The 14,308-nt window shown below is 44.2% G+C and overlaps 1 protein-coding gene across 2 annotated transcripts in view; it reads left to right on the forward strand.

Moving 5' to 3' along the window:
* The window catches only part of TTC7A (tetratricopeptide repeat domain 7A), a 1,654,710-nt gene that overhangs the window by 966,843 nt on the left and 673,559 nt on the right, over window positions 1-14,308 (forward strand). For both annotated transcript variants that reach the window (XM_069234028.1, XM_069234029.1), the window contains exon 13: window positions 11,315-11,372. In XM_069234028.1, coding sequence (XP_069090129.1) covers window positions 11,315-11,372 — 58 coding nt within the window. The remainder of the gene's footprint in view (window positions 1-11,314; window positions 11,373-14,308) is intronic.

Here is a 14,308-nt window from a genome sequence, read left to right on the forward strand (position 1 = left end):
GGATGTTCAAACCGTTGATTCAGTGCTTGCAGAGCTGCAAGACTATACTGTTTTGAAGGTGATGATGTGTATACTAACACAAATAATTTTAGGTAAATGTTCTGTTATAATAATTGGGGACATTACTACCTGCACTGAGCAACAACGCACCGATCAGTATTTAATTACACACCCAGTGGAAACACTGTTCAGCTCCACCAGTGCGGAGCCCAAAGCATTATTCACATCAGATAAATTTGCATATTTTTCTGGGCATGATGTTAAACATGCAGAGTCATACTACTTCAAGTTACCATCTTGTAAAATTAGGAAGATTTTGCTTACAAACACTAAAGTGACCTACTCAGATTCCTTTGCTTCCTGACTTGCAGTTGAAGGATACGAATACTGGCTAGAGAGTCCTATGCTGTCCAGAGAGCAAGATCATCAGCTGAGATACGAACCCTATTAAATACCAACTTCTCAAAGCTCTTTGAAGAGCTGGTATCCAGAATACTCAACGCTTCAAGCACTACAGGGATTGTGCACTTCTTTGAGGCTGTCGGGCCTGGCTTTGTTCCAGACTGTCTTCAGAGTCATTCCTTCAGCCATCCATTCACTCTTTTCAAGTGTGTTTGGCGACTTTCCTGTGACTTTGGCATTGATCAGCAGGATACTGCTGCTGCTGTTCCTGATACGCAGTGGTTGTGTCTTCCCACCTAAGCAGACAGCTCTTTGGTTCTCCGTTGCTGGAAGAATTGGAGCATGATTGGTCTCTGTCAATCCAACCAGTCTTATGGTGTGTGCAACCAGTCTCTTGTGCCTCTTCGAGCATCTACCTTTGGTGTGCCTTGCTGTTCCTCCTGTGCCTCCTGTAGACCAAGAGCTACTAATGTTCCAGATGAGGGTTCCTTCACAGTCATGCCCCATGAGACTGAGGCTGATTTGCGAGGCCACATATGAGCCACCCTTAGTGAAATATCTGGCTCCTTCAGGCACTTTGGATGGTACTGCCTTCGCAGGTGATCTTGCGCTTGAGGCTGCTGCGCAGTTCTGCTTTGTGGATCTGTCTGCCAATCCTGTCATTAATCTGACATCTGTCGATGTGGATTCATTCCTGGATGCCCTTCCTTTGGATGACTTTGGAGATATTCTCCAAGGTCATGACTATTGTTATATGAATTCGACCACTGGCTTTATTCAAAAATTTCAAAGTCGTGCCAAAAATTGTCTTTTTGACTGAATTAACTTTGGCCTGCTGTGCTTGTCATGGTCGACATTTTATCTCTTTGATATTATTGATAGGTGAGTGTTTGTGTTTTTCTTTGGGCATAATGATTGTTGTTTCAGCCTGTAGCATAGCGCAAAGTTTTGTTATTTCGGATGAGAGCGTTTTAACCTGCAGCGATTATCCTAATTTTAACGTTACTTTATCCATTATTTTTTCAGTGGTTTTACACGCTACGGTATTTCTACTACCAATACATTTTTATTATGGATCATTAAGGGTATGTTGGATTATAGGGCTTTTAAATGATTGTTATAATCACATTTTTCATCTTTTTTCTCATACTTAATGATTCTTTTGACTTTTTTCTTATTGGGTTTGGATTTTCAATTGGGCTTATATTGGGTCATTGTTATCTATTCTAGATACTAAGATTAATGAGTTGGATATACTAGCATGTTTATCTAATTTAAATGAAGGTATGTAGCGTTCTTTCTTCAGGTCGGATTTTAGGCTGTCTATTGTTTCGCACTCTGGGCATATTTTGTTTTCTTTTGTGTTTTTTTCATTTTCACTACTCGGTTCCTTTTTATTTACTTGGGTTAAAGCAATTCAGTTATTTTGGAGGACATGTTCATTTGTGTCATTCACTTTTGTTTGATTACTTTTTACCTTTCTTTTACTTATTCTTATTTCAAGTTATATTGTAAAGAATTGTTTTTGAACTTCGATCCATATTTCTATTTCAGTGGCCTTCTGTTGATTCTTTAATAGTGAATTTCATGTCACCTAAAGTCACAAATTGTATTAGCTATATCTTCACAAATATCACGGTGACAGGGGTTTAATCTTTTGGTTAAGTGCATTGATTAATTGCAGTCATTGGTTGTATTTCTTACAGCCCTGATGAAGTCTTTGAGAGTGAATATCTCATAGGACGAAACACGTGTTGGCTGTTGTTGTAATAAAGATTTTGGTTCCAAGGACGGCGATTTTATTTTAGATGGATATCATTTCTCTAAATTATACTGAGTGATTGTTTTTCACGAATCTCGGTCCGTGCTGATATTTGGATACTTATTGCACGAAATAACAAGCTTGGACTTGAAACACTTACGAAAGATTTAGCTTTGATTCATGAGTGCCCTGACTTCTGTTTTTTCACTATTTGGTTTCCGAGGAGACACGAGCGGAGTGAGGAAGATTCTCCTGCCAGGAGCACCGTGCTTGAATGTTTGTGTATTCGCCTATAATGTGATGACTAACTGTGAGCGCTGTTTTCCTATGTTTGTCTTCCCAATTGCTTTTGCTTTATCTCTTTGTATGTTTTATCTATTTTTAACTAAATTTTAATAATATTTTAGTTTGTTTTGAGTTCAGAGCATTTTAGCTTGGGCTCATGCACCCCATCAGGCGCCCTCACTATGGTGTCATACTTATTCCGGCAATGGGGAGAATGTAGTGGATTCTATCTAGTTTTATTGGGAATCAGGAGTACGCTTAGCTTAGTCGCTTGCAGACCTGTGCCCCCATCACCTAGTGACTTATTACCTATTTTGCCTGCTCTGTTTTAGCGCATTTATGTAATTATTTCTTCCAAGATGGCTGCTATGTTTATAGTTAGGAAGATGTTTTGATTTCACATTATCAGTTCCAGTCTGTGAAGACATCAGTATCAGTATCACAGACAAGTGATATATCTAGGTACTCACATCATGTCCCTTTCCCACTTACCTGTGACAGGAACATAATGTACCTTTGGAGGGAATTGTTTATGCAATTGTCGCCCCAAGCATGACATCTTATCTATTGTTTGGGAACATACCTGCATCAGGGGTCCTACAAGATCTGTAAAAATACATCTTATGCAGACAAGGTTATCAGAGGGATTCCTACCAGATGCCATTAACACTATCCATGCTACACGTCGCCTTGATTGAGACCCAGCCTTCGTGTCCCTGCGGAGTCCGACCTAAAGGCCTTATTCCAAGGTAACAAGAGGTCAGGGGGGCGCATCTCATGGACACTGTACTGGCAGATTAGGTTTATCACACCTAGCTCTCTTTAGGTTAGTGATTAGGTTCTCCATGCTAGGGTTCTAGGGATATTTTACATTCCATGTTATTGCAAGTTGGTGGGGGTCTTTGTATTCCCGACTCTCTTCTTTACCATTCTGCTTCTTGCATTGTTCATTATTCTAATCATTGCAGCTCATGCATTTGACAGTAGATTGCAGTCTTGTTAATAAAATCTATTGAAAACGTCACTGCATCTTCTTCATTGCCTCTGTGTGACTGGGACTTGTTGCTCATGTGAGAAAAGGGTAATCTCTGTTTAACCACGACTCCCCTTAGATGTCTCACTCTTGAGTCCATGTGTAAAGGCTGACAGAAATCACCTTTTACTATTTGGGTCTTTGGTGAGGTACTGCTTGTGAGCTGGGAGGGTTGGGCCGGCAGTTGTGACTTGTTGTAGGAATGGCCTAGTTGCCTACAAACAACAGTGCTGTAATCTGAAAAACAGCAGTCTTGCTGTTAGGTTTGAATGAAGTTTGAATTGTGAACAAGAATTTGTTAATCAATAAATAAAAGAAGAGGTAGCTCTGGCTATTCCATTAAAACCATTCAACACAAAAGATGAAACAATAATCATGGCGGATGCAATCAAAAGGACTTAGGTGCTGTTTTATTGCAATGGAAACTAGATAAGGATGAAGTGATTGCATTTGCTTCTTGCAGTCTGAGGGGTGCAGAAGCTACTTACTTGACGATAGAAAGAGAAGCCCTTGCATGCTAGTGGGGTACTATGCATTTTAAGACTTACTTGTGGGGCAAGCATTTTACAATTCGGATGGCTCACAAATGCCTAGTACAGTTATTTTCTACAAAAGGAGGGCAACATGCTACTCCTAGAATGGTAAGGTGGCAATACAGATTGCAAACATATTATTACCTTATTGAGTATGTACCAGCAGCTAGGAATTTGCTTGCAGATTGTCTTCCTCGGCTTCCCAGTGTGAGCACGAGTAATGAAGATGAAGTAAGGTCAAATGAGGATGATGTTGTAGTATGCTCTGTAGATTGTCGTCTGAAACGTGTGGTGATGGAAGTAGAATGGAACAGTGCATGTGATGATGATGAACAGATATGTGAGGTTAAACGTGGTCTATCACAAGGCTGGACAAAGTTGAAACATAATGGAAAAATAAGTGAGGCATACATACAATGTTTTGAAGAGTTATCAGTGGTAAGTCATATTGTAATGCGCTCATATGTAATGGTTGTGCCAGAAAGTTTGGGGAACAAGTTATTAACACTTGCTCATGAAGGGCACATAGGTATGCGAGCTATGAAAAGGAGAATCCGGGAGAACTTTTGGTCCCCAGGGTTGGATAAGAGTGTGGAGCACCTACTGAGGGATTGTCTGATGTGCGCTGTGAGTGATAAATCTCAGGTCACGTTATGTAGTCCTGTTTTGGCGATAAGTGTACCCAGCAAACTATGGAGCAAGATTGCTATCGACATTATTGGTCCCATGGTGCTGTTGAATGGCGTAACGGAATATAGGGTGATACTTATGGATTTTTACAGTCGTTGGCCTGAACTCAAGTTTGTAAAGGTGCCTAGTACTACTAACATTATTGAATTCCTGGAGTCAGTGTTTGATAAAGAAGGAATTCCAAATGAAATCTTGACAGATAATGGCTGTCAGTTTACGTCAGCTCAATTTGTTTACTATGTGGTGCACATGGGCATCAAGCATACAAAAACATAATTGTATCATTCAAGGAGCAATGGTCTTGTGGAACAATTAAATAGAGTCATTATGGATAATGTGCATTTAGCTAAGGCAAACAGACTAAATTGCAAATTGGAGCTTAAGAATTTGTTGTGGGCTATGTATACGACACCCAATGCAGACACAAAGGTTTCACTTTTTGTGTTATTGAGAGGCAGGGTTCCTGCAACTAAGTTAACGAGACAATAAACGGGAGAATTTGTTGTTGACAAAGAATTGGTTGACAAGGTGTGTGAAAGGAGGGTACAAGCTCAGAATAAGTATATTGGGCTGCCGAGAAGGGCAATCTGTGTGAAGGAGGGGGATTATGTGAAGGTTAAAAGTTTCTGGAAAATTCAGAAAGGGGAGTCAAAGTTTTCATCACCTAAAATGGTTGTAAGAGTGTACAAAAAAGCAGTTAAATTGAATGATTGAAATGGTGGAACAAGGAAAAATTGTCAATTGCTCGGGAAAAGGATGGTAAAAGTAAAGGAAGAATAAGTGGGAGCAACAACATCGACAAGGAAGAAGAACCAAAAGTAATTCCAAAGGAAAGGAAATTGCAGAGAAAATATCAAGATTAAGGTGGTCATTATGATTTCTGCGGTCTACAATGTAGACCGCCGAAGTCCCACCAGCGACAAGACCGCAAGTGATGGCGGTCTTCAGACCACCTTATTATGACTGCTGGCGGCTCTCCTCCATAAAGTTGTGTGGAGAGACGCCAGCAGCCATACTGGCGGTTGGTGGTGCAATGGAGGTTGCTCCGCTGGCACTGCCATGTCAACACAACACCGCCACGCCTATTACGATTTAGTAATAGGTGTGGCGGTGTTGTGTTGGCAGGGTGCTGGCGGTAGACCAAGCACCATGGACCCCGTTCCCTCCCAGATGACCACCGAGACCACCAGGTAAGGTGATTGACCGACAGGGGAGGGGGGGTGTTGTGTTTGCGTGACTGTGTGTGTGAATGAATGTGTGAGTGCATAGGCGTGCCTGAGTGTGTGTTAGGATATCTGTATTGATGCGTATATGAATGCTTGTTGATATGTATGAGTGAATGCGTATATGGTTGTGGGGAGTGGGGGCAGTTGTGTGGTGTATGCCTGTCTGCAGGTGCATGAATGAGTGTCGTGTGTGTGAGTGTGTGCGGGTGTGTGCGCGTATGAGGGGGTTGAGGGTTAGTGAATGGATTGGGGGGGTTAGTGTATTGATTGGGGGTGGGGGTTAGTGTTTGTATGGGGGAGGTCAGGTGCTTGCTTGGGAGGTGAGGGACCCGCCTACTGGTGACAGGGAAGGAATTCCCTGTTACCGGTAGCCCTACCGCCATGATTTGCGTGGCGGGGCTACCGCTGTAGAAAACATGGCAGTAGGCCGGCTCACAATACTGCCGGCGGCACTCTGGGGGCCGCCGGGTCGGAGATGATCTCCTGCCCAGCTGTTCATACCGCCATGGCAGTATGAGTGGTGTTGTGGCGGGTTGCCAGCGGAAACCCGCCACGGTCATAATGTGGCGGTATGCACCGCCAGTCTGTTGGCGGTGATGGCCCCACTTTACCCTCGCAATCAGAAGTCTGCCAGGGTCATAATGACCATCTATGTACTTAATGTACCCAGGAGAACCTAAATGTAAATCTTCTGTTCATGTGACTGAGTCTTTTACGGATAATGTATAGGTTGTAATGTTGGTGTCCAATTTTTAGGGATAGGTATTATTTTAAGTTTTGTGTCTGAAGTTTTTGTGTGTGACTTCGGATAGTATTATATTTTTGTGTGCGTTAAGGAGGAAAATATGTTGGGTTTCAGTAATAGCTCAGAACTTGTTGAATGTCAACAAGTGCTGAGCGTGAATGGAATTTGGAATGGGAAGGTGGAATGGAATGTGGGCGGTTAGGGAGACAGGGAAGGAGAGGAGGTTGGGTGGAAGAGGTGTAACAACGTCCTGGATCGTCCTGTCAAAGTTGTGACTTGTTGTAGGAATGACCTAGTTGCCTCCAAACATCAGTGCTGTCATCTCTAAACCAGCAGTCTCGCCTTGAGCGAGAGTCCAAATACGACATCCTTAATACCAAAGGACCACCCAACTTCTAGCCCTTTAAGCGAATTACCTAAAATGAAGCTAACTCTTCCCCAAATAGCATTTCTTTTATAATGGTACAGAAAACGACAGTACATAATTTCATGGCATGTTATTACCGAGAAAGACAGTACTAAAATGTTACTTTAACACTGAACCAGTAAGGCTGCTAATTTACAAAACACCTACTAGAAAACGACTCTTATTGGCCATTAACACTGTGCACACAACAAATAACAAGACATGCTTTAGCTGTCTCGCCAGACTATTGATTAGTCCGAAAATTCATATACAAAATAGATACTTAGAGGGACTTATGGTCAGCAGGCTTCATCAATGTGTCAATTATATTGTAATTCACATTTTTCTTCCACTCACCAACTTATACAGGATGGGATAGTGGGTCAGCCTACTTTGACCACTGGCACCCTTCATTTTGATTGGTTCCTTCATTTTGGATGACTGTGCCAAGCCTGTACATATTGTTCACATCCATGTAAAAATAGTTCCTTTATCTTCAGTTGCAAAATGTGCTGTATTTATTTAATTTATTCTTATGTAATAACTTTAAATAAAGGTTATTTATTTTGCCTGTACTCTTTTTTTTTTTTTTTTAGAATAAGAGCTTTAAGAAGCGCTACTAGAGAGGGGCATTGGTTTGATTTCCTTAAAAACATCATTTGATTGGGCAGAAGCTTCATGCTTCCCACTTTAACAATGCACTGTTGCTGATATTTCTGGCCCATTTTATATCCCTGTGTAGGTGGCACGTTGATGGTTTTTGCCCTGCAAGTACGAACTCAGTCACCTTAACGCTGAGCGTCACTCCCCTAGCCTGCCTCCCATGCCAAAACCTAAAACAATACAAAACGCTGTGGTTCTCTGGCAGCGGGACCCTGGAGCATTATTTCAAGCTGCCCAGAAACTCTAGATCAGGGGAAGCAGCCGCAGAGACCCTGCAAGTACTGCTGGAAATTTTGCACCCATCGGTGCATGTCCGGGTGGAAGCCAGAGACAGGATACGGGGACCGCGGGAAGTAGGATACTCTCTTTTGGTACTGGTGCATAGAGACAGACAGCGGACTCTACTTGATTTGTCTGGTGCTAAATCCTATTGACACATAGAAATGAAGTATTCTGTGAATAGCACATAGAGCGCAGGTTGGGGAGAGGAGAGAACACCCAGAGCCTTTGGGGGAGCACTGTTGCAACTGCGATGGTGACTGAGCCTGGGACTGATCGATAGTGGCCCTAGAGATAGAGACTGCAATAGCTGCATATTAAGAAATATTAAGGGAAGCAAGATGCAAAAAAATGGTGGAAAGACCGTTGGCAAACGAGCCAGGACCTGAGAAGTTATCTTTGACTCCGGGGGTAAGAGATGCCCTCTCCCAATTGTCCTCTCTCTCCCCTTTAATGAAGATAAGCCCGCTGGACAAAACAAACCTGCTGGGCAACCCCCACTGGGTATTGAGCAGATGCTGACTGCTGAGGGGCAGCCTCACCAAACATCAAAAAGCAGTTGCACCCTAGTAGAAACGTCCAACTCGCCTGAGATTCCAGGAACCTTGCAAGGTATTCTGGCAGAGATCCTGGGGGAAATAAAATCCATGAAGGTCACACAACAGATAATCGCAAACCAGGTGGAGACCGACTAGCCAGCCTTGAGGGAAAAATCACCCAAGCTCTGGATAAAATTGAGCAAATGGAGCAGCACCTCTCTGATTCCAAAGATAAGCTGTTGCAGGTATCAGAGACTGTGCAGCAGATGGAGAAGCAGCTGTTACTGCTAAAGATAAAACAGAAAGGACTTTTACAATTATTCCTGCCAGTTGACGCTTAGACAAGTAGGCATTCCAGAACATAAGGTGGATGCAGTAGGGGCGATTGCTTATGCGACTAATTTGATTAAGAAATTCATTCTTCCTGATTCTCAGTAGGATTTAACAATTGTGAGGGTGCATTGAGTACCTGCCCAAGCCCCTGGAAACCAAAACTCAAAATTCCACAGCATGTTGTTTATAAACTTTGCAGATTTTCGTATAAAAGAGAAAGTGCTATGGAAGATGATTCAGTAAAAAACATTTGACGTGAACAATGAATTTACGATGCAAATTTTCTCTGATATGACAGTGGAATCAGCCCATAGGCAAAAATAATTTAAAGCTATTCTCCCAGCTATTCGGCAAACGGGTGCAATCTACTCTTATCTATCCTGCTAAGATTAAAATTCTGCATAAAGAATGATTCATCCTCTGTGCCATGCTGGAAGAACCATGAAAGCTTTTGGAAGAACTTACAGAGTGTCCATAATGGCAGCAACGCTGATGGATGGCAATACTGAGAGATTTTCTTAATTCTTCTCAGGGGGTTTGACGTGGGACAGGGAAGCTAGGCACAGTTACATGGTGCCAAGAAGGGGAAAGTCGGGGCTCAGGGGCAGCTGCAGGGGAGGCTTTAGAGGATGGGAGGGGATTAGGAGTCACTACGAGAGTAGAGGTAGAGGGCGGTGGGGAGCAAGAGGGTAAGGGGCAATGATCTATGAAAAATTGGAGAATTCATTTGATGAGAAAACTAAGAACATGGATAGATTTAGGGGAGAGCTACTCAAAAACGTTCAGGAACATAGGGCCCTTTTTTGGGTATAGGTTTATCAGCACTTTAGTTTCTATTATGCACCTGCACCTAGGCACATTGCACTTTGTTCATTGGCAGAGGGGTTCTCCCTCACGATATAAGATGGAGGAAGTATGGAGGGGAGATGTATAGAGGGATCATGAGTAATTTGACTCCATTGTCGGAGAATCCTGGGACGAGTTCATCTTTTTCCACGCAAGCACCAAAAGGATGTTGATGTGGATTTTATGCACTTTATGTCGTTTGCACATAGCACATTGCACCTTTTCCCAAATAGCACTTTATTTTCTGGTGTGAAAGGGTGTGTGTGGTGGAACCAATGGCTTTTAAGCTTTGCTAAATACAGGTGTACATTTGCACAAGACACACTGCACTTCACACTCCGCAAATTGCAGTGTCAAGATGCGGGCTCTAAGGGTAGGCTTAGATGCTTTGGTGACTGCAACTTATGGCATTCAAGGCTCGCAAGATCCCCTTCCCTAACCATGTAAGAATACTGTGAAATGTCGACACAGAAGGATGCGTTGCAAGTAATCACTACAATGCTAATAGGCTTAAATACAGGCGAAAGCGCTGGGCAATCAAAGACTGGATAGTTGGTCATTCCCCTGACATTGTCTTACTTCAGGAAACCCATTTTAGGCAAGGCGGTAACCCATGCCCCATAATGTTTAGGAACTGGACTGGTTATGTATGTTTGTCCAGTGCTTAAGTGGTGCACAAGGGGTTGCTATGTATGTTAATCAATTCCTGAAATACCATATAAACATCCCTCAGACAATGATGGCAGGTGGGCTGTGATAAGTAATACCTTGAATAGGGCTCAAGTCACAGTTGCCACAATCTGTGCCGCAATTCCGGATGACTCAGCTCCAATGTTCGATCTCTCCCAAGCTTTGTTAGCGATCCCAGGTAAATTAATAGTGGGCAGTGATTTCAACTTTCCGCTCAGTCCGTCATTAGATTCATCCTCAAACACTCAAAAGCAGAATAAGCAAAGGTCTGCCAAACTTTTATTTGATTATATGAAAACCCTGCAGTTGATTGATGGCTGGAGAGACAAACATCCAGCCAGGTGCGAATTTACATGTGTTTCCAAATTCTGTAAGTAGTCAGCCAGGTTGAATTTTTTTCTGGGGGTATGTTTCTGAGGGATTATATACCTACACCAAGTGGGTTTTCAGATCACTCTCTAGTTATTATATCAGTTGCAGGTGGACTTTTAGCAGGGTCAAGCTGGATGATGAGGACTGGGTCAGAGAGATTAAGACCGAGATCTACTGCTATTCTGAGGTTAACCAGCAAACAGCCAGTCTTGAAATAGTATGGGACGCCTTTAAAGCGACCATTCGGTCTCACATAACCTCAAAAAGCATAGGGGGAAGGAAGAGCTCAGCATGAAAGAGGGTCACGGAATGCCAGTGCAAAGGTGTTGCGTCAAAACAACATCGGTAACCAGCGAGAGTTTCGGCAAGTGAAGCAGTTGCTTCATGAGTATTACTATGAGAGAGCCCACACTGCTAATAATGCTCTGCAAGTAGACTTTGTGATGTATTTTGTCAAGACCTGAACTGTGGTACTTTTAATTGTAACAAAATATTCTTGTCTTTTCACAGCGATTGTAAAGTTCAAGCAGGATGACCTGCACAAGAAAGCACTTCATGCTCTAGAGAGGTAAGGAAGGTTACATTTTTAGGGCTTCTTAGCTTGTTAAAATGTTTAATGGTTCTGCCCCCAGGGTATCTTTATACTCTATTTATGGAAAGGTACCCCTTTGCAAGCACATAAGAAAAATAATGTAATGTTCGATGGCATCTGTCGCTGTAGATACGCATGTTCTGCAATAGCTCGCCATCTGGTGTTGGGCCGGAGTGTTACAAGTTGTTTTTCTTCGAAGAAGTCTTTCGAGTCACGGGACCGAGTGACTCCTCCTTTTGTCTCCATTGCGCATGGGCGTCGACTCCATCCTCGATTGTTTTTTTTCCGCCATCGGGTTCGGACGTGTTCCTGTCGCTCCGAGTTTCGGAACAGAAAAAATAGTTAATTTCGGAAGATTTTCGTCGGTATTGTTGCGTTCGGGATCGGCATACTTACATTCAACACCGCATCGAAGATCGAAGAGCTCCGGTGCCCTTCGGGGTAATTTTTCGATCCTCCGTCGGGGCCTGGTCGGCCCGACCGCGTGCTGAAGAACGCCGATGGAACGGACCCCGTTCCGTTTCTGCCCCAAATGCCACAATAAATACCCCTACACAGACCAACACTTGGTCTGCAACCTGTGCCTGTCACCTGAGCACAGCGAAGACACCTGCGAGGCCTGTCGTGCGTTCCGGTCCCGAAAAACACTCCGAGACCGTCGAGCCAGAAGACTTCAAATGGCGTCCGCACCGACAGCCCGACGGGAGTTCGAGGAACAGGAAGAAGAAGGTACCTTCTCGATCCAAGACTCAGACTCCGAAGGATTCGACGATACACAAACCGTGAGTAAGACGTCGAAAACCACACAAAGAAACATTTACAAGGCCCAGGGGACGCCACTGCCACCAGGCCATGGCTCAACCCATAAAATCGGTGACCGACCGTCGGCACCGAAAAAGGCCCAAACAGTGCCGAGATCGTCCGACTCCGGTCGAGACACCGGCACGCAGCCTTCTCGGGACCGAGAAAGTGCTGGAGACAAGCCTCGACACCGAGATGCCGGTGTGGACACGGCTCGACGCCGAGACAGCGGCACCGAAACAGATCGACGCCGAGAGGTTTCGGCCCCGAAAAGGAAAAAAGTCACCTCAGAGCCGAAAAAACACGCAGACACAGTTTCGACGCCGAAACAAACTGCAAGCGACCCAGCTTCAGGCTCTTATACAGAAGAGCACCTCCCAAATGCAGAAGCATAGGTTTGAGGAAGAGCTACAAGCAACTGATGCGGACCATACGCAAAAGCGTATCTTCATTCAGCAGGGGACAGGAAAAATAAGCACCCTTCCCCCCATTAGGAGAAAGAGAAGGTTGGAGTTCCAGACGGAACAAGCACCACAACCAAAAGTGGTGAAAAGAGTTACACCACCACCCTCTCCTCCGCCCGTGATTAACGTTTCACCAGCACAAACGCCATCACACTCCCCAGCTCACACCACCATGAGCCAGGGTGACCAAGACCAGGACGCATGGGACCTATACGACGCCCCAGTGTCAGATAACAGCCCAGAGGCATACCCTACAAAACCATCTCCACCAGAAGACAGCACCGCGTACTCTCAGGTGGTGGCTAGAGCAGCACAATTTCACAACGTAAGCCTCCACTCAGAACAGGTCGAGGATGATTTCCTGTTCAACACACTCTCCTCCACCCACAGCTCCTACCAAAGCCTGCCTATGCTCCCTGGTATGCTCCGGCACGCAAAAGACATATTTAAGGACCCGGTCAAAAGTAGGGCAATCACACCAAGGGTGGAAAAAAAGTATAAGCCGCCTCCTACAGACCCGGCTTTCATCACAACACAGCTGCCACCAGACTCTGTTGTTGTAGGAGCAGCTAGGAAAAGGGCCAACTCTCACACATCTGGAGATGCACCACCCCCAGATAAAGAAAGCCGCAAGTTTGATGCAGCTGGTAAAAGAGTCGCAGCACAAGCTGCAAACCAGTGGCGCATCGCGAACTCCCAGGCACTACTTGCGCGCTATGACAGAGCCCACTGGGACGAGATGCAACATCTCATTGAACATCTGCCCAAAGACTTCCAAAATAGGGCAAAACAAGTGGTTGAGGAGGGACAGGCCATCTCCAACAACCAGATCCGCTCCTCCATGGACGCTGCAGATACAGCTGCACGGACAATTAATACATCTGTAACTATCAGAAGGCATGCATGGCTCCGAACGTCTGGATTTAAACCAGAGATTCAACAAGCAGTTCTCAATATGCCTTTTAATGAAAAAGAACTGTTCGGTCCAGAAGTGGACACAGCGATTGAGAAACTCAAAAAAGATACGGACACTGCCAAAGCCATGGGCGCACTCTACTCCCCGCAGAGCAGAGGGAATTACAGCTCATTCCGTAAAACGCCCTTTCGAGGGGGGTTTCGGGGTCAAAGCACACAAGCCAGCACCTCACAAGCCACACCGTCCAGTTACCAAGGACAGTATAGAGGAGGTTTTCGGGGACAATATAGAGGAGGGCAATTCCCTAGAAATAGAGGAAGATTCCAAAGCCCCAAAACCCCTACTACTAAACAGTGACTCACATGTCACTCACCCCCTCCACACAACACCAGTGGGGGGACGAATAGGTCATTATTACAGAGCATGGGAGAAAATCACTACAGACACTTGGGTTCTAGCAATTATCCAACATGGTTACTGCATAGAATTTCTACAGTTCCCTCCAAACATACCACCAAAAGCACAAAATTTAACAACACACCATTCCAATCTCCTAGAGATAGAAGTGCAGGCACTATTGCAAAAGAATGCAATCGAATTAGTGCCAAACACACAAATAAACACAGGAGTTTACTCACTGTACTTTCTGATACCAAAGAAGGACAAAACACTGAGACCAATCCTAGACCTCAGAGTAGTCAACACTTTCATCAAATCAGACCACTTCCACA

Source organism: Pleurodeles waltl, chromosome 5, assembly GCF_031143425.1.
Source record: "Pleurodeles waltl isolate 20211129_DDA chromosome 5, aPleWal1.hap1.20221129, whole genome shotgun sequence".
NCBI lineage: Eukaryota > Metazoa > Chordata > Amphibia > Caudata > Salamandridae > Pleurodeles > Pleurodeles waltl.